This window comes from Idiotropiscis lumnitzeri, chromosome 8, assembly GCF_059441095.1.
Source record: "Idiotropiscis lumnitzeri isolate Australia: NSW breed Sydney's pygmy pipehorse chromosome 8, RoL_Ilum_1.0, whole genome shotgun sequence".
Lineage (NCBI taxonomy): Eukaryota > Metazoa > Chordata > Actinopteri > Syngnathiformes > Syngnathidae > Idiotropiscis > Idiotropiscis lumnitzeri.
In genome coordinates this window covers 20,460,243-20,480,351 of record NC_142398.1, presented here as the reverse complement: position 1 = coordinate 20,480,351, position 20,109 = coordinate 20,460,243, and the positions used below count along the sequence as shown (strand labels likewise).

At 40.5% G+C, this 20,109-nt stretch overlaps 4 protein-coding genes across 7 annotated transcripts in view; 3 read left to right on the top strand and 1 right to left on the bottom strand.

Moving 5' to 3' along the window:
- Positions 1-263, top strand: part of LOC148332706 (sodium channel and clathrin linker 1-like) — a 41,747-nt gene extending 41,484 nt beyond the window's left edge. The window contains exon 16 of the mRNA XM_088302811.1: positions 29-263. The gene's annotated coding sequence lies outside the window, so the exon portion shown is untranslated. The remainder of the gene's footprint in view (positions 1-28) is intronic.
- c8h4orf33 (chromosome 8 C4orf33 homolog) lies at positions 135-2,225 on the bottom strand. Of its 2 annotated transcripts, none has more exons than XM_088302815.1 (6): positions 2,106-2,225; positions 1,422-1,615; positions 1,239-1,299; positions 1,088-1,139; positions 793-992; positions 135-483 (listed from the first exon to the last, which is right to left on the bottom strand). In XM_088302815.1, the coding sequence occupies exons 2-6, from the start codon at positions 1,606-1,608 to the stop codon at positions 387-389; spliced, it is 597 nt and encodes a 198-aa protein (XP_088158941.1). In that variant the 5' UTR covers positions 1,609-1,615; positions 2,106-2,225; the 3' UTR covers positions 135-386. The 2 variants fall into 2 exon arrangements, with proteins under 2 accessions (XP_088158941.1, XP_088158940.1); XM_088302814.1 differs by lacking the exon at positions 2,106-2,225 and adding an exon at positions 1,691-2,099.
- LOC148332704 (sodium channel and clathrin linker 1-like) lies at positions 2,115-9,592 on the top strand. 2 transcript variants are annotated; one of them, XM_088302808.1, is made up of 22 exons: positions 2,115-2,254; positions 2,577-2,623; positions 2,792-2,859; positions 3,052-3,104; positions 3,253-3,325; positions 3,715-3,770; positions 4,299-4,434; positions 4,734-4,856; positions 5,022-5,087; positions 5,414-5,484; positions 5,665-5,755; positions 5,900-5,991; positions 6,138-6,315; positions 6,507-6,605; positions 6,770-6,841; positions 6,926-7,000; positions 7,085-7,227; positions 7,437-7,629; positions 7,927-8,123; positions 8,374-8,452; positions 8,584-8,679; positions 9,070-9,592. In XM_088302808.1, exons 2-22 carry the CDS (start codon positions 2,590-2,592, stop codon positions 9,127-9,129), a joined length of 2,055 nt encoding a protein of 684 aa, XP_088158934.1. In that variant the 5' UTR covers positions 2,115-2,254; positions 2,577-2,589; the 3' UTR covers positions 9,130-9,592. The 2 variants fall into 2 exon arrangements, with proteins under 2 accessions (XP_088158934.1, XP_088158935.1); XM_088302809.1 differs by lacking the exon at positions 2,115-2,254 and adding an exon at positions 2,266-2,475.
- A 1,270-nt stretch (positions 9,593-10,862) lies between these two features.
- The window catches only part of dnah6 (dynein, axonemal, heavy chain 6), a 34,129-nt gene continuing 24,882 nt past the window's right edge, over positions 10,863-20,109 (top strand). Inside the window, exons 1-24 of one of the 2 annotated variants that reach the window (XM_088301978.1) lie at positions 10,863-10,920; positions 11,397-11,461; positions 11,816-11,998; positions 12,334-12,690; positions 13,274-13,408; positions 13,523-13,601; positions 13,702-13,774; positions 13,861-14,047; positions 14,128-14,229; positions 14,318-14,425; positions 14,512-14,592; positions 14,670-14,790; positions 15,463-15,614; positions 16,198-16,350; positions 16,428-16,676; positions 16,780-16,908; positions 17,297-17,410; positions 17,518-17,661; positions 17,784-17,939; positions 18,094-18,144; positions 18,686-18,778; positions 18,871-18,990; positions 19,202-19,382; positions 19,471-19,567. In XM_088301978.1, coding sequence (XP_088158104.1) covers positions 10,863-10,920; positions 11,397-11,461; positions 11,816-11,998; positions 12,334-12,690; positions 13,274-13,408; positions 13,523-13,601; positions 13,702-13,774; positions 13,861-14,047; positions 14,128-14,229; positions 14,318-14,425; positions 14,512-14,592; positions 14,670-14,790; positions 15,463-15,614; positions 16,198-16,350; positions 16,428-16,676; positions 16,780-16,908; positions 17,297-17,410; positions 17,518-17,661; positions 17,784-17,939; positions 18,094-18,144; positions 18,686-18,778; positions 18,871-18,990; positions 19,202-19,382; positions 19,471-19,567 — 3,188 coding nt within the window. Of the gene's footprint in view, positions 10,921-11,396; positions 11,462-11,815; positions 11,999-12,333; positions 12,691-13,273; positions 13,409-13,522; positions 13,602-13,701; positions 13,775-13,860; positions 14,048-14,127; positions 14,230-14,317; positions 14,426-14,511; positions 14,593-14,669; positions 14,791-15,462; positions 15,615-16,197; positions 16,351-16,427; positions 16,677-16,779; positions 16,909-17,296; positions 17,411-17,517; positions 17,662-17,783; positions 17,940-18,093; positions 18,145-18,685; positions 18,779-18,870; positions 18,991-19,201; positions 19,383-19,470; positions 19,568-20,109 lie in introns of those variants that run through there. The other variant, XM_088301979.1, reaches the window with a different exon arrangement.

The following is a 20,109-nucleotide window of genomic DNA, read 5'->3' as shown; positions in this document are numbered from 1 at the left end:
GAAGGTGATTCTGTTCTTTTCCCAACAGTTCGCTTTTGGCATCTCAGCGCGGGAAAACCAGTCTTGTTTCCCCTGAACCTTTAACACTCACTCTTTCATAAATAGAACAGTCATAATAAACACTGTAAAAAAAATACAAAGGGCAGATGTGTGTTTAATAATTTACCACAACATCTTTCTGAAGGACAAATGGACAAACAAATAACCCAAAATTAGAAATTAAATGAAATTAAAACTATTCACAGTTAAAAAAAAAAACAAAAAACAAACATGCCACCGATAATTTGATATACGGTACTCTGGATAGGAGAAGCCAGAAAATTTTGCATTTCAATATTAGTGACGTGAACATGGTTGAATGGAAGACAAACGAGTTTGAGGGTTGCTCAGGGTTTCCCCTTCCACAGATCAGACTCGGGCTGCTCCCAGCCGTCGCCCATGATGCTCTGCAGGCGGAAATCGCCAAAATACTTCAGGTTGTGGCTGAACGGAAAAAGAGAGAGCATAAAATATAACCAAGGTTGTCTTCCACGTCAAATGAAATTTTTTATTTATGTATAAGCCTGATATTCTTTTATGTATATTGATTTTTGCAATTCAAATTCCGCAAACGGGCGACTTGGTGGCCAAATGGTTAACACGTCATCCTCACCTGCAACCTGAGTGAGATTAAATGGTAAAAAAAAAAAAATGTAATACCATATTTATTGGTTTGTGTCCTAATTAGCTGCAAAAGAAAATCCAATTTTTGCTATGAGAACAAGTTACGTTCATGCCTAATGGAATACTTACAAGTTCGGCTTTTGTCCTTCGACTATCTCATCACTGGGGATGGGGTAGAGTGCTTCGTATGTGCGCTTCACTCCAGAGCCATGAATTGCATAAGAGTTCATCTTGTTCACGTTGGGAGGAAAGTAGATCCAGGGAAGGAGAGCCTCCCCAATCCATCTGTCTCCGATGACTGTCGAATTAAAAACCATCGGCAGTTGTTGCTGGAAGCGTATCCAAGGGAAATATTTTAAAACATGGCACAGCATATTAATAACCCTTTATGAACCCTTTGATTACGTCCATCACATGTGCCTACCTGGAAGGCTTGGCCGACCCCTGACAGCAGTAATACCAAGTGCTGACCATGTCTGAAGTGAAATCACAGAAAGCGATACAAGATCAAGAGGAAGTGAGCGTTGTTTTTATTTATTAGATGGCCATTTGTGTCCATTTAAAATTGTACTTACGGGCAAACCTCCACCTCTAGGTAATTGTTTGTAGTACTATCGAGAAAGAAGGACTCAACAACTGAGAAAATTATGAAGAAATGTTACAATTGTCATCAGGCTTCTCAACACAATACTGTGCCTCATACCGTTTAGTGTATTTTGACGATTAATAATCCAAAATGTTCCTCTATAAACATATACCTTCATAATCCCAGAGGCCAGGGAAGGGCTGGCCAGGTGGTCCTGCAGGGGCCTCAGGGTCATTGAAGAACGGAGCTAAAGTCTTCATTTTTAGCCCTCCAACACCAGGAGAGAAGATGATCCTGATGGGGTCATGATTCACAGGATTGCTGTCCCAGGTTTGCAGGATCTCAAACTCGGCTTGCATATTTGGCCTGTAAGTAGAATTGCATAATAAGGACAATAAGGTACCATCTTGCCCCAGTACAAGAAATTAAGTACAGACTTACACAGAGTGGCAAGTCAGAGTCATGCAAATGACTGTCACAAACTGCAGTCCACGAACTAACACCATGTTGTCCTTTCCAACTCAAATCAATAAACCTCGAATGTTACCTCTCCTAACCACTTCAATTTATCACGTCCTCCTTGTCAATTACTTTACGCAATGCGTTATCATATTAGGTTAATGTCCAACACCGTTTTGATCTTTCACGTCTTATCAAGCTCGTAAAACGATCATGCTTGGGTAAGAAGCAAGATATAGTTTCAGAGTCGGACTTGGCGATGGTCGAGTTTACGAAATGGGAATATGCCATCAACATTCAATGGAGAAAATACAAGTCAAAATAAACAATACACGCTATTTCTATTTTTTTGCTGCAATTTATTGTATAAGAGCACAGTTGCGCACTGGTAAGTTACCTGCGGTCAAGAATACCCGCACTTCCTTACTGGAGAGCGCGGAATTATTTTGTTTCCTAAGTTGTACACATCGGAACAATAATACGGTGCACAGCTTAGCTGTCATTGGCTGCTGTTGTCTTCAAAACGGACGGCGCACCTCGATTCATGTAATACTGTTTTATCATAATTGTTACAAACTTGTCACGCGTCAAATGTAAAAGGTTAATAACCACATTTTCAACCATTTAATATGTGAGTTATTTTAAATAGCTGACACATTGCCAGCGAGCATTGATTAGCTTGTTTCAACTACTGTAAAAGAAGCGGTAGCTAGCGTCAATTTTTTTTCTTTCCATACGCTTTTTTTCCAATGTTGATACTTTGCAAGGTCAGCACTCTTTCGTATGCAATTAACATAGGCAATATTGATTATATTCCTGCGTACAGTTTGACGCGCTAGCGTGATGTTTTTAATTTGCTTCCGTCTAGGTAAACTACCAACATGGAAACAGAAGTCGAATTTCTTCGTGATCAAGGTAGGGAAAATGAAAATAAGTCAAATTCTGAGTTTAAACTAGCTTCAATTCGTCGACCTATTCGACACCATGCAGCAAGAACACATACTCATTGACCAAGTGTACACAACGAGAAATTAATCTGTCCATATTTTAAGATGGGAAAACTGCAACAGCATGTACTCTCAGTCCGCAGGCTAAATTCTTCTCTCAGCCAGTATCAGCGTGGGGAGCATGGACGAACCAAACCATCTCAGGTAATATATGTATAGTATATATATATATATATATATATTTATTTCACTTTCCTAAACAATATAGTTGTCTTAAATTAGGAGGAAGTAGGGGAAGCTGATATGTGGTGGAGAGATGTTATGATGCATAGAATGTGCTCATATAATAATACTGAATTTATTATGAAGGTTATGTGAGCAAACCTTTTTTTTCAGGTTGGCGAGGAAAAGAAGACCGAGTTTGATGCTCCCTGGCTCTCAGATAGGAGGTGCGACAAAAGTCACATAGTTTCATTGTATATTTAAGACACAATTTTGCATCAAAGCACCATGAAGATTTGTAAATTGAGTTGTATCATGATTGTTTGAATGTACTGTTCAAGTAATAAATTAAGATTATTTTTTTCTGTATGACAGTATAATGGCTCCGCTGATTGCCGAGTATGATCGGCACATTGATGAAATGTCCCAACAGCTGCAGAAATACCAGGTAAAAAAAAAAAACTAATCAAAAATCAAGGGACTCAATGTTATGAAAAATTGTAATTTTTTTCCCTAATTTAGATTTGAGTAATTTGGTACAAGAAGTCAAGTTTAGCTGATCTTTATTTCATCCCCTTTCTCAATTTTGTTCACACTATTGTCTATCTGAAAGCTTCTACGGGCGCTTGGAGCACTCAATGTACTGCAAGAGAATATTTTGTAAAGTGATTTATAATTCAAGATTTTTAAAGTATGTCAATATTTTATGAAGGCCCTGGACATATGGAAAAATGTTTATTTATTTTTGTCGCTGCTCATTTAAAACCGTTTTCTGATTAAAGTAGTCTTGTTTCCATTTCTGTACTTAGTTACTTTTGCTTCAATTTATGTCTACAGGTGTCCATGACAGATGTCAAAGAAAAGTTGGAAGCTGTTGTCCAGGAAAATGAAAGGTATCTACTATCATTCACAGCACTTAACTTTTCCTTCATTCCAGCATGGAATCAATTAATTCCCCCTCAAAATTATACATTCAATACCCCCTTAATCCGTAGGGAGAATGTGGAAAAAAATATATATTTTTGTCTTTAATGCAAATTCATTTAAAAAAAAAAGTTCACAGGAGCAGGAAAGTCCATGATTTTTTTTCTCATTATTTTCAAATCCAAACCAGATTAGATTTTTTTTTTTTGCCCATATGCGACCTGCATGTGATTTTTATTTTCATGTATTTATTTATTATGAGGCTCAAATCAGATTTTTTTTTCAAATCCGACGTGGGCCACTTTTTTGCAACGCGACCCCCGTCTGAACGGCCAGGTCGCAAATATCTGACCTAGACATCACCAAAAGCCCAAGATGCACTTGGCGTCTCCTTTGGAGATAGGAGATGATAAAAAGATGAACCCCTACCGCGTCTGCGCCCCCCCACCGTATGACAATATGATGACATTTCTACATTATTTTCACCTCCCTGGCAGACTGCATGCAGAACTGAGGGAATCCGTTGAGAAGCAGCTTCAGACACCCTCAAAGATCTCTGGAGTGGAGATGAGCACTTTGGAGGAGGAAGCAGTGGTTAAAAATCTCCAAGAACAAGTCAAGCTTTCGGAACAGGTCTTCACACTTTCATTTGTTCCTGTTTTGACTCTTGGCAGATATGTTTTGCTTGTTTTCAAAACAGAAAGGAAATGAAATAATATGGTTAGATTTGAAGAACGTATTTCAGGTTCCAGTTAATGTTTCACACGTGCGTCGTCGTGCTTGTTTCAAGAAAATGTCCACCTGCCTGTTTTTAGATTACGAGAAGATGGTTGGATTAAAAAACAACTCGCTGTCATGCTATTATTTCCAATGTCTGACCCTTTCCCTTCACATGCTTCATGGCTGTGAATGTGTTCTGTTTTTTTGCTTAGGAGCGGATGCAGGCCATGGAGTTGTGGCAGACAGCCGCACTGGAGCTCGATCGCCTCCAGGAGTTCCACCAGAAGAGCCTGAGTGACAGGCAGAGTGCTGATGCTAAGGAACAGCAGCTCAAGGTACGCCTCATACAGCGGCATGCACAGCAAATGTGGCTGCTACCTTTCCACCAAAAGTAGTCGGAGTAAATATCATAGCATTAATTAAGATAAGTGGAAAAAAATGTGAACTTGCCTGATTGAAATCCTCAGGCAAGTATAAACTGAGGTTTTTTTTCGTCACAGGATCAAATCGTATTCACCCACCAGCACACACACCAACTCCAAGTGACCAGTCAGGAACTACAATTGGTATGTATTGCACAGAACATGATAATACTTCTCTGCATGTTTGATAGCGCTCACATATTTGGACGTGCACACAAATAGTATACGGGACGGTAATATATACGGAGACTTGACTGGAGTCGAATGAAGAAGCGAGAGTAACACTATACTTCTGTTGTATTTTTAATGAGAGGACAAAGCTAAGGCTCGAGCTTTTTACGATCTCGCGTGAGAGCAGTTGCAAAGTAGCATTGTTGTAAATTGATTTTGAAAGTCTTGTTTTGAGTCAAAGGCGACAAACAAGAGCAATGCGGCATAAATGGCAAACTTGTGTCTCTTGTTACACGCAGACCAATCAGCAGCTCCTAAAAACGGTGACAGAGCAGAGTACAGAGATGGAAGGGCTAAACAGCCAGCTCAGGTAAGTAAATGTTTTTTTTTTTTGTTTTTTTATTTACAATCGCTGTCACTGAAGGCCTGTTGAAGGTTGCTGGGTGCAGAATCTAGCGACGCCAATGGCCACGTTGTATTTCACTAATTGAGGGTAACGAGTCAGAGAAGCAACTATTGACTGAAATGTTCTGTGGGTATTGTGTTGTAGAACCACCAAAGCTGATTTGGGGACAGCCACAACCAAAGTGGAAGAAATGAACAAACAGCTCCAGTTAGTTCAGCACCAGCTAAAGCGACAGGTGTGGTAACGTTCAATGATTTAGAGTTTTTGGCACATATTTTCACACTACGAGACAGACTTTGATATATCGTTATGCTTTGTCATCCACTGGTAGATATGAAATTATAAATACGCTTAAGTTCTTGTTCGTGTTTGCATTCAGGAGGAAGAGCTCGTCGAGGTTCGCGGCCGAGAGGAAGCCGCGGAGAGACGAATTCAACAGCTTCAGTCGACCGTCAGTCAGAAAGAGACCAGGTGAATTTTCACAAACTGTAAACTTCACTTGACGTCACTCGTTCCATAGACTCACTTTATCGCTTGAGAAGATTTGACATTAAGTGGACACCAATATTGTATATATCGTACAGAATAAATAAATCTATACTTTACTTTTTGTCGAGGCTCAAAACGACAACGCAGGAGGCAGATGATGTCCGAGGAGAGCAAACGATGTGGGAGCAAATGTCAGGGAAGCTTAAGGCCCGGTGCGTTGCCTTAGAACAGGAGAAGTATGATGCTCTGGACAAAGTTCGGGAGAGTGTGCAGGTGGCTGAGGAGGCGGTACTGCAGAAGAATGAGGTAATTTGTACTCTTTCATCGCGAATGTAAAAAAAAAAAGGAACGAACGGCAAGATCAAGTCTGTTTTTTGTTGTTGTATACCGTTATTTAGTTTCTCTTTCTGTAATAATTTTGATGTAAAGCACTTTGATTTGTTTTGTACTTGAAATGTGCTATGCAAATAAATAGTCTTCAACTTTTTTGTACTTAGGCTTTGTTAAGAGAGAAGCAGATGATGGAGGAGCTTGACAAGACAAAGAAGGTCATTCCACAGCTGATTGACGATGCTGCTGTTCGCACCAGAAAGGAGGTACGGTAAAGTTCACTCAAATGGGCTTTAGTCTCGAACGTTTGTCGTCGAATTAAGTCACAAACTGCGATGCGTTTTGTACCACACGATTTCCCGGCCGCACTCTGCCCTTTCATTCCAATCGTTCGGTATCGGAGCCGCGTGACACTTTTTACGTTAAACAGGTGGATCATTTACGCAAGCAGTGCAATGTTGAACTCCGTCGTATGGCTGAGGAGCTTTCTTTATTGCAACTGGTAAGACTCACCTCGAAAGCCATTCTCTCGTTAGCGTGCTTAGCTTCGTGTATTTCTGTTGTTACTCTCCCCACCTGTTTTCAGGAGTGTGCAGAAAAAGAATCTCAGAACGAGAGGTCGAAGCGAGAGAGAAAAGCTTTAGAGGAAGAACTGGCAAAGGTATATTTGTAGAGGTGTAACCATATCCAAACGTTATCACAACGTGAACCTCACTTTTTCTTTTCTCTCTCTCTTTGATTATAGGTGCTTAAAGAGGGTCGGGGCCAACCGGAGCTCGGGAAATTTGATGCCCTTCACCAGAGGTGTCTGACTGCAGAGAGGATGAAAGATGAAATGAGCATCGCTTTACAAAGTACACAAAGCAAACTAAAAAAGATGGAAATGGGGTACGTGGAGCACTTCAGGCGTTTCCTCACAGTCGTGAATTATAAAAGAGCATGGAGTTCGGGGGTCACCAACCTTTTTGAAGCCGAGAACTACTTCTTGGTTGACTGATGAACGCGACGGGCTCCCAATTTGAAGTAACACATTTGCTCAAATGAGAACAGCAGCTGTCCAATGATTCTCTGCCATCGTTCCATATTTCTATCTATAGCTACGATGAAGGATTGTCCCGTAGTCAGGAAGAAGTGGAGCGGCTGAAGGGTTGTTTGGCTGCAGCAAGAGAGGACTGCGTCAAAATCAGTGACGAGCGACTCCAACTACAGCAGGAGAATTTTCAGATACGCAAGGAGATGGATGAACTGCGCAAGGCCTCCTTGCTCGTCCAAAAGAAGGCCAAACAACAAGTAAGCGAAAATTAAAAAAAGATAAAGAAAAGATAAAGAAAAGCTGCACAGCGTCCAACAGGGGTGTAGTTTTTTTTTGTTTTTGTTTTTTTCGAATGTGTATCAGTCATCATAAATGGACTTTCGCTTTTCCCCCTGCAATGCATTCAAAGCGCTTCACAATGACTTCTTAATCTCCTACCTACTGATGTTGCTGCAACTTGCTGGTTCACCATCTCGCTCAAGAGCACTTTGAAGTATACAAGAAGAAAGGGCGGGGAATAATGTGATTTTTGTACAGAACGTAACGTTTTCCAGGTGTCACAGATGGAACACGAGTACAGCCTAAAGGAGAAGACTCTTAGTGCGCAGATGAGTGACCTGGAGGAGAGCAGTCGCAACTCAAATGCTGATCTGGTGCGCCTTGTCACCGCGCAGAACAAAAGTATTCAGCGCTGGAAAGACGAAGGAAAGAACATGGCTCAAGCCTTTGAAATGAAAATGAAAAATCTCAAGTAAGAACTGATGATTGAATTAAGAAATATGTGAAGAATCTTAGTACGTATTTTACGCTGCCAGTCGCCTTGATCAAAATCTCGAGAATTGACTCCTGACTGCTAAAATGCCTTATAGTAATTCAACCGAGGGCTGCACGATATATCGAAAAAATATCCTCACCACAATAATAGCGCATGTTAAATTATCGAGACAACATCGTGGAGCTCTAGTTAAAACTGTCTCTTGACAGATTCTTTTGTCTTTCAGGGCGGAGTTAAATCAACACAAGCAGCGGTCGCATGAGTTAGAGCTCCAGCTCGGAAATAATATCAAAATTATTGAAGAGGTCTGTGCGACACAAATAGTTTTTTTTTTTGTTGTTTTGTCTTGTTTTGGGGGGGGGGGTCAAGGTGGAATAAGGGTATCAATCGAGTGTGCAATCGCCTGGAAGTAAAGTGTGTTGTATTGTTTGTGCAGTATGAGAGACAGCTAGCAGAGTATCAAGAGAAGGCCAGTCGCCTCCAAAGACGACTGACTGATGTTGAGCAACGTGCAACGACTGCGTCACAACAGGTACAACCAGGGGCGTGGCCAGAAATGTTTCCGTGGGGTGGCCGGGGCGGCACAACACTTCAGTCAGGGTGGTGGGCATGTGTGTGTGCGCGTCATTTTTTATGATACCCTCCACGGTCACGGTTTCCTGAAATAAGATTCACACATATCCACAACTATGGCGTAGGTGATAAGGGTGGCCGCCGTGTAGCTCCAACGAAAGTTAAGCACATGATAGTCTTGGTGCCCAAGTGTGTTACGCCGACCTTGCCCTCTCTACTACTTCTTGAATGCTGTAAATGTGCAGGTATGAATGAAATGTGTCCTTGTTGTTGTTGTCAAAGAACATTTTTAAATGTTAAAAATGTGTGTATATGCAAATACTAATGTTTTATCTGTTCCGCCCCACAGATTACAGTTATGGCATCCAAGCAAAGAAAAACTTATTTTTGTGAGCGAAAGCATGAGTAATGCCATTTTCTACAGATTTTTTTGGACCTGAAGTGAAAATGTTGTTCCTTTCCAGATGCCCAAATTACGCAAATATTTACAATTTCTATCGTCATAACTTCAACATTTACACATCTGTGGATGATAGAGAACACTGCAGACAATTTTTGATTCATGTGAAGTTTGTCATATCTGTATCTAAATATATACTGTAAATATTTGTTTTTTGGGAACTTTCCACTTGCACTATGAAACCGTTCACAGGATAGTGTCTCGATGTCATTGAGTTTGTCTGCTTTGTTTATCAGTTCAATAGCAAGTCAGTTCAATGTAAAATTTTATTTGTATCCATGGTTGTCTTGTTGCCATTGTTGGGTCTTTTATTTCTTTTGAGTGTGTGCAGCTTTTATCTACAGTATTTCCATGTGTTTTGTATTAATTTATTCAGAAATTCTCCAATTAAAACAATAGACAAAATGAACACGTTCATGATGTCACTGAAAGTTTTTATTCAATCACAATCCGAGCATATTTCTTAACCATGAGGATCAAAAACATTTTACAATTATACGCGCTCCCTTATACCCTGCGAATAGTGGGGTCCACTCTATGAGTACTTGAGTATTTATTTTTCTAATGACTGAACTTTTATTCCCTATGTTTGAAAACAAAATTAAAAACTAGTATTATTCATTTATTATTAACTGTCCAAAGAAGGAGTGCACTTTGCATTTGTTAAAATATCTTTACATGTGGCTGAAGACTGGGAAAGGCTCTTGCTCCTCTGCCTTTGTCAGGCTGTTAGTCTGCAATGCATGTTGGGCAAGTCTTATGTTGCTAGGATACCGTAAACGTGAGCTGCTGGCAAAAAGCTGACGCGATACTTGACGGAGTTCTGCGTATTCTGGAACGTCAAGGTAGGCATGATGATTTGTGATATAATGCCCCGATAAAGCAGTGCTCGCAATACATTTGTGAGTTAAACGTAAACTTCTTTGCCAATTGAACACTTTGGGATTATTCTAAGGTCTTATTAATTAAAAAAAAAAAAAAACACATGCGATTCATTTGTGTCCCCCAGCAGAAATATTTGTTTGACGATCGATGGACATTTTATCTTGCGGAAGCGATTGATTTGTGACTTCAATGAGCATGTTACCATGACAATAAATCATGCTACAGGAAGTGTTGTTAGCCCACACCAATTTTGCGCACCTTACGGAAATTAACTCAATATTTTTGTAAAAGTTTCAGCATTATAACTGACCAAATAATTTACGGCTTACGGTTAAATAATAAGAAGAATAATTTATGGATCCACCTAATTATTCTGAAATAAATATTCAAAATGAATTTGGAATGTTGCGCATTGTGACTCTTCACGTGCACGCATAAACTCAATTTTAAATAAAAAAAAAAGAAATCCGCCGCTTTGCTTCAACGACGCTGCGGAAAGCAAAATTCGGCACCAGTCGTCAGAGGCTTCCACTCGCCAACGTCCGCGTAACTTTCTTTTGTTGACCTCATTGGCGCGTAATCTGCGCGTGTCGCATTGCATGAGTGATGTCAGCGATATGTTCATCTCTGACGTATGCGCAAACACACAATTGGTGTCCAGGAATGGCCGTTTTTTTGCGACAGAATGGATGAATTATGAGTTGATAAAGTTATACGAGGTTTATTGGATTAATGCTATCCTGCAACCAAGCGCACATTGCGTGAGGACTTTTTTAATTTTTATTTTGTAATCAAAGATGGCATCCACGTCCAAAAGTTTCTCGTCTGGACAGAGCAGCGAGGATGATTGCATGGGTAACAACGAACAACATGCACCGAATCCTTTATTGGATGCATGTACATGTGCATTCACTTTATCTGTGTGAAACATTCGATTTGATTTATGAACTGTATTTACATTAAAGTTGCAGAAAGGGATCCTTTTGCTCAATTTTGGTTATCATTGGGTTTAGGGTTCTGGCGTAGCCCAGTAAAGGTCCACATAATTCCGAAACATATTGCTTACTGAATGAAAAAATGACATAGGTGATGATGATTTATAGCATTTATTTTCCCAATACAGCAGCCTACTCATATTGCACATACTGTATATCACTGGTGTCAAACTCAAGGCCCGGGGGCCAGATCTGGCCCCGACCTCATTTTATGTGGCCCGCGTAGGGCAAATCATGTGTGTCAACTTCCCACAAGAAGGATTTTTTTCAGTATTTTCTGAATCTGACCATCTGCATCAATAATATATCTCATGCCCACTTGAAATCTTATTTCAGAGCTGGATCTCCCGGAGCATCAGGGCCCCACCATGTTACCTCCGCTCCATGATAAAGGAACACAGGTATGAGCAAAGCGATATGATGAGTCAACTGAAAGGAGATAAACATTTCCATTCCATTTATTTCATTTGAATGGTTGAGTGGTTAGCACATCTGCCTCAGAGGTTGTGGGTTCAAATCTGGGCTCTGGCCTTCTTCTATGGGGTTTGCATGTTCTCCCCCCGAGCATGTGTGGGTTTTCTCAAGATACTTCGCTTTCCTCCCATATTCTAAAAATATGCATGAAGATTAACTGAAGACTTGGATGGATTTGTCATTTTTATGTTGGGCCTTTCTCCATCTTACTGTTATTATACACATTTATATTTTTCTTTGCTGACTTATTTATTTATGTATTTATTTTGCCTATAATGCAGGCGCTGCTGAAGAGACGTTTTAAACGGAAATTGCCAATCGAGGAGCACCTAAAATCCCAGGAAAAGGGATACTTCCCAGGCTGGCATTCTCAGGCGCCTTTACCCCAAGCAAAAGAACCGCCATCGCCGAGGCGCAGCATGCCATCACGTGTTAGACTGCCTCCATTGCACTCGAGCACCAAGGTCAGTTTTATTGCAGAAGCATACTCAGTCTGAAAATGGTAGAAATTGTTCACCAGACACAGAATCAAACTCCTCCCAAGACATTCTCATTCCCCAGACCTCAACCCTATCGAACATCTGTTGAGTCAGCCAAAGAGGAGAGTGCAGAGAGGACCCGGCTCGCTAGATGATTTAGAGAGATTGTGTTTTATGTATTTATTTATTTATTGATTTAATTTCTATCTGATGTGATTTAGCACAAAAGCTGAATATATTAGAAGCGAAAGAACACTTCCCAACCAGGGGTGCCGATAATAATTGAGGCAAATGTTTTTGTGTTCTCGTCACTCTTTAAGGATCATCCCTCCCGAAATGGAGCGTCATCCTCTTGTCCTGCAAAGAGACCTTTTTCCCTTAAGAAAGACGCCAACCTGGAAACCCCCTCGGAAGTCCGAATTTTTGAGCACAGCAAGGATGACTACACCATGGTTAGCAAAGACGGCGTCTTGTCCACCTGTCGGGAAAACTTTGACTTTGTGAGCCTTGAGCGCTTTGAGGAGGAATATCAACTCCATCGCAAGTTGGTTCTCATCCCCTTCTTTGCTCGCTTCAAATTATTCAAACCTTTCTATATCTGGCATAAAAAAGTCTGTGCCAAGAAGATGCACATGGCGCAAGAAGCTCTTAAAGAGAATTTGTTCCTGATCAATCCGGTAAGTAAAGAAAATCACTCCTTCTGTTTCTTTAAAAAAAAAAATTAAAAAAATGAATAAATAATAAAGTGGCATGAGGAAGAATGAGTCCCTTTTGGAATTTATTTGGATTTCATTGAAAGCATTGATGAAATAATGAGTTTGGCCGTGTGGACTCTGACTGATAAAACACGCACAAATGTTTTGAGTTGATGAAGAACGGGCTAATGTGAGTCAAGCATCGCCGGAAAAAAATCTTTCAGAGGATCGAAGGTCAAAAGTTGGCAAAATCATTTAAAAAACTTGTGAAATTCACCAGAATTTTTCTACAAGCACTACAAAGTTTTTCGGCGCTTGTTTTCTACAAAGACTTGAAAGTGAAACAATTGAAAAAAAATGCGTTATTATTTTAGACGTAATTTTTGTCAATTCCTTTGACTTATCTGAAGATCAGATGACAATTTATGACAAATCTCTTCAGACAACCGTGAAATTCTGAAAGTTTCTTCTTGTCACGCTATGCCAACATGTAAATACAAAAAAAAAAAGTCGCTTTGGGCTGGTTTGAAACAATATCATGAAACTTTGTGCTGCGTCTCTTCAGGATCTAAGCACGGCACTGTCAGACGTCTGGAAAATGTGCTACCAAATCAGAACCACAAATTTGTGTCTTATCGAGACCAAGTACACGTATACGCTGCAGGAATTTCATGAAGCTCAGTTCCGGCAAGTTGAAGAGGTGAAATTTGTTTATTCCTGAATGCGGAATATTTAAACCACTGATTTGAATTTATTCATTTTAATTTGATTATTTTTCCACATTATCTTCAACCTGAATTTTGCTTTTCATTAGGCACTGATTGACCTCCAGAACTTCCAAGACCTGGTAAAGGAAGTGACTCTGTGTTCCTGTAACAGCTTCCTGTCAGAACGTGTGTGCATTTTTATTATCTTGGGATTTTTCTGCACAAATTTATCGCAATATTTTTTTTTTTAACCATTTCTCAGTTTTTTTTTTGTTTTTTTTTACAGATAGCGACAAGCTGAGTGAAATCCAAATTCTATTGGGGATCAACAAAGGCTTCTTCTGTCAGCGCCTCAACTGGTAGCCTTTCTTCTTTTATTTTATTTTGCTTGAAATATTCCGCTTGAACTCAATCCCTCCCTCGTGCATGCCACACCCCCGCGCAGCTTCATCCGACTTGTCGACTATTTGGTGGTCAACACCATGCACACGTTGTTTGTGAGTGCCGTGGACAAGTTGCTGGCTGCGTTCAAAGAGCAGGTTAGTCAAACCCCCAGCCACGATATCATTCAAACCTGGGGCCAGCAAATGGAGGCCGATACCAACGCGACTGAGGAAAAGGCGGATCGAAAGGTAAGGGCGTCGCCTCTGTACCTCGACTTACAATTTTATTTCTTTATTATTGGATCAAATGTTCGCTGCATTTTTAATAGCCTGGCGAGTCGGAAGCTTCGCAGACTAAACCAATGTTGATGAGTGAACTTGTGCTCGACACAAGCGCGCTGTCCTACAGACCTTCGGAGAAGAACTTTCAGGTTCAACGAAATTTAATCCAGCAAACATTTCAGGCCAATTGGTTCTAAACTCCGAAGTGAATTTTTTATTTTTTTTTTCCCCCAACAGGACTCTGTTGCCGAGATCATTGGGAAGTTCCAGAAGACGGTGTTGTCCGTTGAAACACTGACAGCCGATGCAGATTTAATTTTACTCTTAAGTCACGAGTCTTTTCAGGTAGACAAATAACACTCGACTCCAGATTTTGAAAATACTTTATTTCAGACGCAACTGCGTAATTTGACGTTTGTGTTAAATTTAAGAGTCAGTACCGAGATGCTCCCAGTTTGGAATCAGTCATTGAAAATGACGGATACATTCAAAGTATCTGTCAAAACATTAAGGTGAGTTACGCTTCACTTTCGTTCCTTTTGGAAGGAACACTCCACATGACAAATTGTGCGTGTGTTTTTCCCTTCAGGAATCACTGCAGTTCACGTTTCAAGCTGCGCAAGTGTGCGCTCGCATGTTTGAGCGTTTTCAGCTCTTTTACAAGGAGAACGAAAGTCTGGACTTGGATGCTCTACGACAGAAAGATCACGGTAAAGGGTCGCCGTCAGAGACGGGCACTTGATGCGATTTTGCTGCTCCGTCTTCTGTCCATGACCTCGGCACTCTTCGGTCATCGTCCCTTCCTCCTAAGTTTATAAAATAATTGGCCTGTGTCCCTGTCCGTCCGCGTATTTTTAAAGCGACGAATAGCCACGGGTCTTCATGCTATTAAATGCGGGATTATCGGTATTCTAAAGATGCTTTTTACACCTTCAAACAACGCCAAACGCAGCTGTAGTGACAGAGCGAACAGGAACCTTTTCTCAAACCCTTGTTGTCACGTGAGGAAAATTTACAGACCAGGCGTCGCTCTGTAGAGATGGCTGTATTTATTACACTTCATCCCTTTGCTCAAATTAAACGCAACTTAAAATGCCTATTTTGACTCTCAATTGCTTCTTCACACAGCCGCGGTAAAGGTAAAAGGCCACTACAGGCAACAAAATTACAAGATTTCGTTATGCAAATATTTAAATTCTATACATGCTATACTTGATCAGGTTCGGGACAATCAAAGTTCCGAAATGATCTTCTGTGCTTACCATTTGTCAAAAGAATTGATTAATGTTGGTGCCCGACACGTCTGACAAGTTTTTAAATGCTGGGCTAAGTCTTTTCTTTTCAAGACTTCCTTTTCCCGTTCACTATATTTTGTTGAACAGGTTTGGAGTTTTTTCGAACATCATTGGACTTGTACCACAATGAGCATGAAGACGCTGTGGCTCTCCAGCCACAGAGACAACTTGGCCTCCTCCTTGTGGACAAAACCGAGATGAAAGAGAAGCTCATCTCGTCTCCCCTCCGCTGTCTCAAGGTCAGACCCGTTCACAATCATACAGGGCACGCAAACACAAAGACAATGTCCATGAAATAGGCCTTAAAGGGGAAGTCGACGCCAACATTTTCTATACAAAAAAATGTTCTAGTGCAGATGCACAAGTCAAAACACGGCCATCTGATTAATATCGCGTTTGCAGAATATGAGTTGAGCAGTAAAATCCATAATTTTTTTTTAGCTATCTCTGGGGGCGGCCATTTTGTCAATTTTGTCGACTAAAAAAATGACATGACATTTACTCAGGTCCTCCGCTAACGACCAATAAAGGCTCAGCTTTAGAAAACAGGTGAGCCGTGATTGGTCGTTTTCTGACCCCTGAGGAACTTTGATGTCATTTTCAGGCAACCGAAGTGACAAAATGGCCGCCCCCTCAGATGGATAAAAACGGGTGGATTTTGCTGCTTAACTCATATTCTACAAACGCAATATTAAATAAAATGCCACGTTTAGTAGTGAAGGCAACTCGAAAATTTTATTGCAAATATTTTTTGAAGCTGGACATCCCCTTTAATTTTCCGTTAATGAGGCAAAGTTGTAACTTTTCTCCCCTCTTTTGTAGGTCATTAATGAAATACTGACACAGCAGGCCAAGCGGAAGCTCAAAGCTGTCATGGCGGAAGCTGGTGAAGCTCAATTTAAGCTGGAACTCAGTCCCACTACGACAACCGAGTTAGCCAGCTACCTCACTTTTCTTGATGAGATACCAGAAAGGGTAAGGTCGGGTCATTTGTAAATGCTAATTAACATCTCACGAGAAAATAAAATATCCTTTTTCTCCTCTCTTCCCAGATGAAAGTGCTGGAGCAGGAACAGGAGACAGTTTGTCAGATGTACAATCTGATCAACATGTCCTCGCTTGCCGTCACAGCTGACGACGTGGCCTTCGCCTCCATGGAGCCGTACATGAACTCATTACACAACATGATCAATGACGCCATGTTCGACAGGTACAAAATGATGGACAAGTTTTCCAAGTCTCTGCAGGTCGACATCAAAGATCTCAACCAAAAGGTCAAGAAAATCAAGGAAAAATCACAGGTGTGGTGAGAAATTACAGATTGTCTTCAAATATTTTTGGGAGTTGGTTGCCAAGTTGGGATGAGGATCCCCTGATGTGATGATAACATGGATGTACGCGTAGGATCCACAAATCCTGGAAGCCACTGCGGATTTTCCCCAAGTGCGTCTTCTGCTTGGGGAGCTTCAGATTTCCATCGATGAGCTGCAAGCCGAGGCCTCGGCATATACTTCTTTCCAGAAACAATTCAAGGTAATGAGCTTATTAAACAAAACATCTGAAAAGAAAGCCAGTATATTTCCTCCTCGTGATCTCATGATTGCTTTTTAATACTTAAAAATGTTTAGCTTTTAAACCTTCCCTGAAGCTTTTTTTTTCTCTTGGGTTTTAAAATTTAGAAGAAGGCTCAGAGGAAAAGTGTGTGCCACTGGAAATCTGCCTGGCAACACAAGCTAGCTGAATTCTGATTGGATAAAAAGTCTCACCTGGAAAAAAACATTAGTTAAAGGAGTCATTTCAATTTTTCAAAATTTAAAAAAGATTTACCGTCACTAAATATAGTATAATAACTGCACAAGTCATGTTAGTAAATTCTAACCAACTCAATACCACCTTTCTGTGAATCCTTTTTTGAATTTAGTTGGAGGTCACCAAATTTGATGACCTAGATGACCTAAAAGCAGAGTTTAGGCTGAAGAGGCTTCTTTGGGACTCGATGGTGGAATGGGACGTATTACAAGATGGATGGAAGCAGGTGAGTCACTCTCAAAATCTGTGCAGCACGGTGAAGATACTTCAACTGCTACTCACCATATTTCCATTCCTCTTCACTTGTTTGTCTTATGTGTCTTGCATCTTCAGAGCATGCTTGAGAAACTGGACCTGGAACAGTTAAACTCGCACGTCAACAAGTACACCAAGTATATCAACCAAATGGAGAAAGGCTTGCCACGAAATAATGTGGTGCCGTGTCTTAAAGAAAAGGTTGAACTCATGAAGCAGAGGGTGGGTGTGGCCTAAATACTCATCATCGTCACGTTCTTCTCTGAAACGATCCCGTTACAGGGTTGACTTGTTTTTGATTTACCCCCCCCCCCGACGATTGTGATATCCGCGTTTGTGTTCAGGTGCCCGTGATCACCGATTTGCGTAACCCATGTATGAAACCAGAACACTGGCGGACCCTGGAAGCTGTTGTGGGGAGCTCATTGAATGTGGAGCAGCTCACTGTGGCTGTTATGGAGGAATTCAACGTCTTCTCCTATGGCACAGAAATACAAGAGGTCTCCCCGAAATTCTCTTTATTGTTCAACCTCGACATTTTATCATTCAGTAAATTATAGGACACCTTTATTTTCAGAGCAGACTGCATAAAAATTCTATGATGTTTTAATATAATTGATGCACACTGAAGAAACAAACTTTTTGAATTTTTAGGTGTCAGCACAGGCTTCAGGGGAGGCATCCGTGGAGACTATTATTAATAAGGTTGGTGCGAGATTGCGCATGTCTTTTTTGTTCTTGTTGAATGTTTGACTCATTTCTTCTTCTTTTGGAGTTGATCTACCGTATTTTATGGACTATAAGGTGTCCCGTATATAAACCGCAGCAACCCCCCCCCCAAAAATATGATATACAAGCCGCACCCGACGATAAGCCGCAGTTTTCTGTGTTGAAAAAAAAGAGTTGTTTACTGGATGTACAGAACATTTTTGTACTGTGAATGGACATAAAAGCACATTAACCGATTCTTAAAACAGTGCCTTTTAACACGGCAACAACTTTGCTCATTAAAACAGAACAGACCCAAGAGAAAAAAAAAATCAAGATTTATTTAGCGTATTTTCTGAACAAGAGCGCCCCTAGTGGTGAAAGAAAAATCCACAGAAAAGCCGCAGCGTTGTATTAGCCGCGTGGTTCAAAATCCAGGAAAAAAAGTGATTATTAGTGATTATTTCCGGGGCTATGATTTTGATTAATTGGTCTAAAGTGTCCCCGTGACATGCGGCACATTTCGATCCCGCGGCAGGTGGAGGACGTGTGGTGGACAACTACTTTCACTCTTATGCAGCATGGTGACTCCAAAGAGGTCTTCATCTTGGGAGGCACGGATGATATCCAAGTAAACATGAAATGCACATTCCCTGAGAAATTCTATCAAGTATGTTGGAAGGTTTTGAGATGTTTTTTTATGATTATTATTTTCTTGTTGAGGTACTCTTGGATGACAGCATTATCAATGTGGGCACAGCAGCGTCTTCTCGCTATGTTGCGCCCATCAAAGCCAGGGTGGACAAACTCCTGATGAGACTAACGCGCTTCAACCAAACTCTGGTAAAGCCTTTGGGGGAAAAAAAAAAAAAAAAACGAACCAAGCATAGTACTTTTTTGTCTGCTTTCATGAAGCTTTGAAAATATTTTACTTTCCATGCACAAATATGCAGTATTGTTACTTTGAATCGGACTGTGACAAACAAGATCTATTTTTAAATCCGTTTGCAAAACAAGAGCACCTCTTCATAATCTACCGCTTTTTCCCGCACAGGATGAGTGGCTAACGTGCCAACGAAACTGGTTGTACTTAGAAAGCATTTTCTTGGCTCCAGACATTAAGAGGCAGCTTCCTGCTGAGTCCAAAATGTTTCTCAAAGTGGACAAGTCATGGAAGGCCATCATGGCTAAGGTCAAGAAGATGCCCAATGCGCTCAAAGCCGCCACGCAGCCCGGTAAGTAAAAAATAAATAAATTAAAAAAATTTAAATTCCACATTTGCACCATGATGTACACGTTCAAAATTTACGTTATCCTACACAGATCTTTTGGAAACATTTCAAGAGAATAATGTTCTGTTGGACAAGATACAAAAGTGTCTCGAAGACTACTTAGAATCCAAGAGAGTTATATTCCCCAGGTATGCACATGTTTGGTTTAACGTATTTTCCGGACTATAAGGCGCGCACGGATATAAGCCGCCCTAAAAAAATAAATAAATAAAATAAAAAATCCTTACCAAGCCGCACCAGTCAATAAACCGCCGTTTTCAATGTTGATATTTTTTTGGTTTCCTGCAAGTTCAGAACGATTTTGTACTGTGAATGCACATAAAGGTACATCAACAGATTAAAACTGTGCCTTTTAATGCGGCAAAAACTTTGCTCAATAAAACAGAACAGACCCAAGAGAGAGAAAAAAAAAATCGAGATTTATTTCGCGTATTTTCTGAACTATAGAGCGCCCCTAGTGGTGAAAGAAAAATCCACAGAAAAGCCGCACCGTTGTATTAGCCGCAAGGTTCAAAATCGAGGAAAAAAAGTAGCGTCTTATAGTCCGGAAAATACGGTACTTAGAAGAGAATTTCAAAATTAATAATATTACGTAAAGTCTTTGTGCTTCACGGAAAACGATTTCTGCTTTAAATCTTTCATTTATCAGAACGACTGTCGTGAGTGTTGC

What these genes read in the sequence shown, in the direction of transcription:
- c8h4orf33 (XM_088302814.1), bottom strand. Translation starts at nt 1,755, where the DNA reads ATGGTGTTAGTTCGTGGACTGCAGTTTGTGACAGTCATTTGCATGACT. An exon ending in CTAGAGGTGGAGGTTTGCCC is followed by an intron (nt 1,140 to 1,238) that starts GTAAGTACAATT and finishes ATTTCACTTCAG; the next exon opens with ACATGGTCAGCACTTGGTAT. An exon ending in GAAGGACAAAAGCCGAACTT is followed by an intron (nt 484 to 792) that starts GTAAGTATTCCA and finishes TTTTCCGTTCAG; the next exon opens with CCACAACCTGAAGTATTTTG.
- LOC148332704 (XM_088302808.1), top strand. Translation starts at nt 2,590, where the DNA reads ATGGAAACAGAAGTCGAATTTCTTCGTGATCAAG. An exon ending in AACAGCTGCAGAAATACCAG is followed by an intron (nt 3,326 to 3,714) that starts GTAAAAAAAAAA and finishes TTATGTCTACAG; the next exon opens with GTGTCCATGACAGATGTCAA. An exon ending in GTCAGTCAGAAAGAGACCAG is followed by an intron (nt 5,992 to 6,137) that starts GTGAATTTTCAC and finishes CTTTTTGTCGAG; the next exon opens with GCTCAAAACGACAACGCAGG.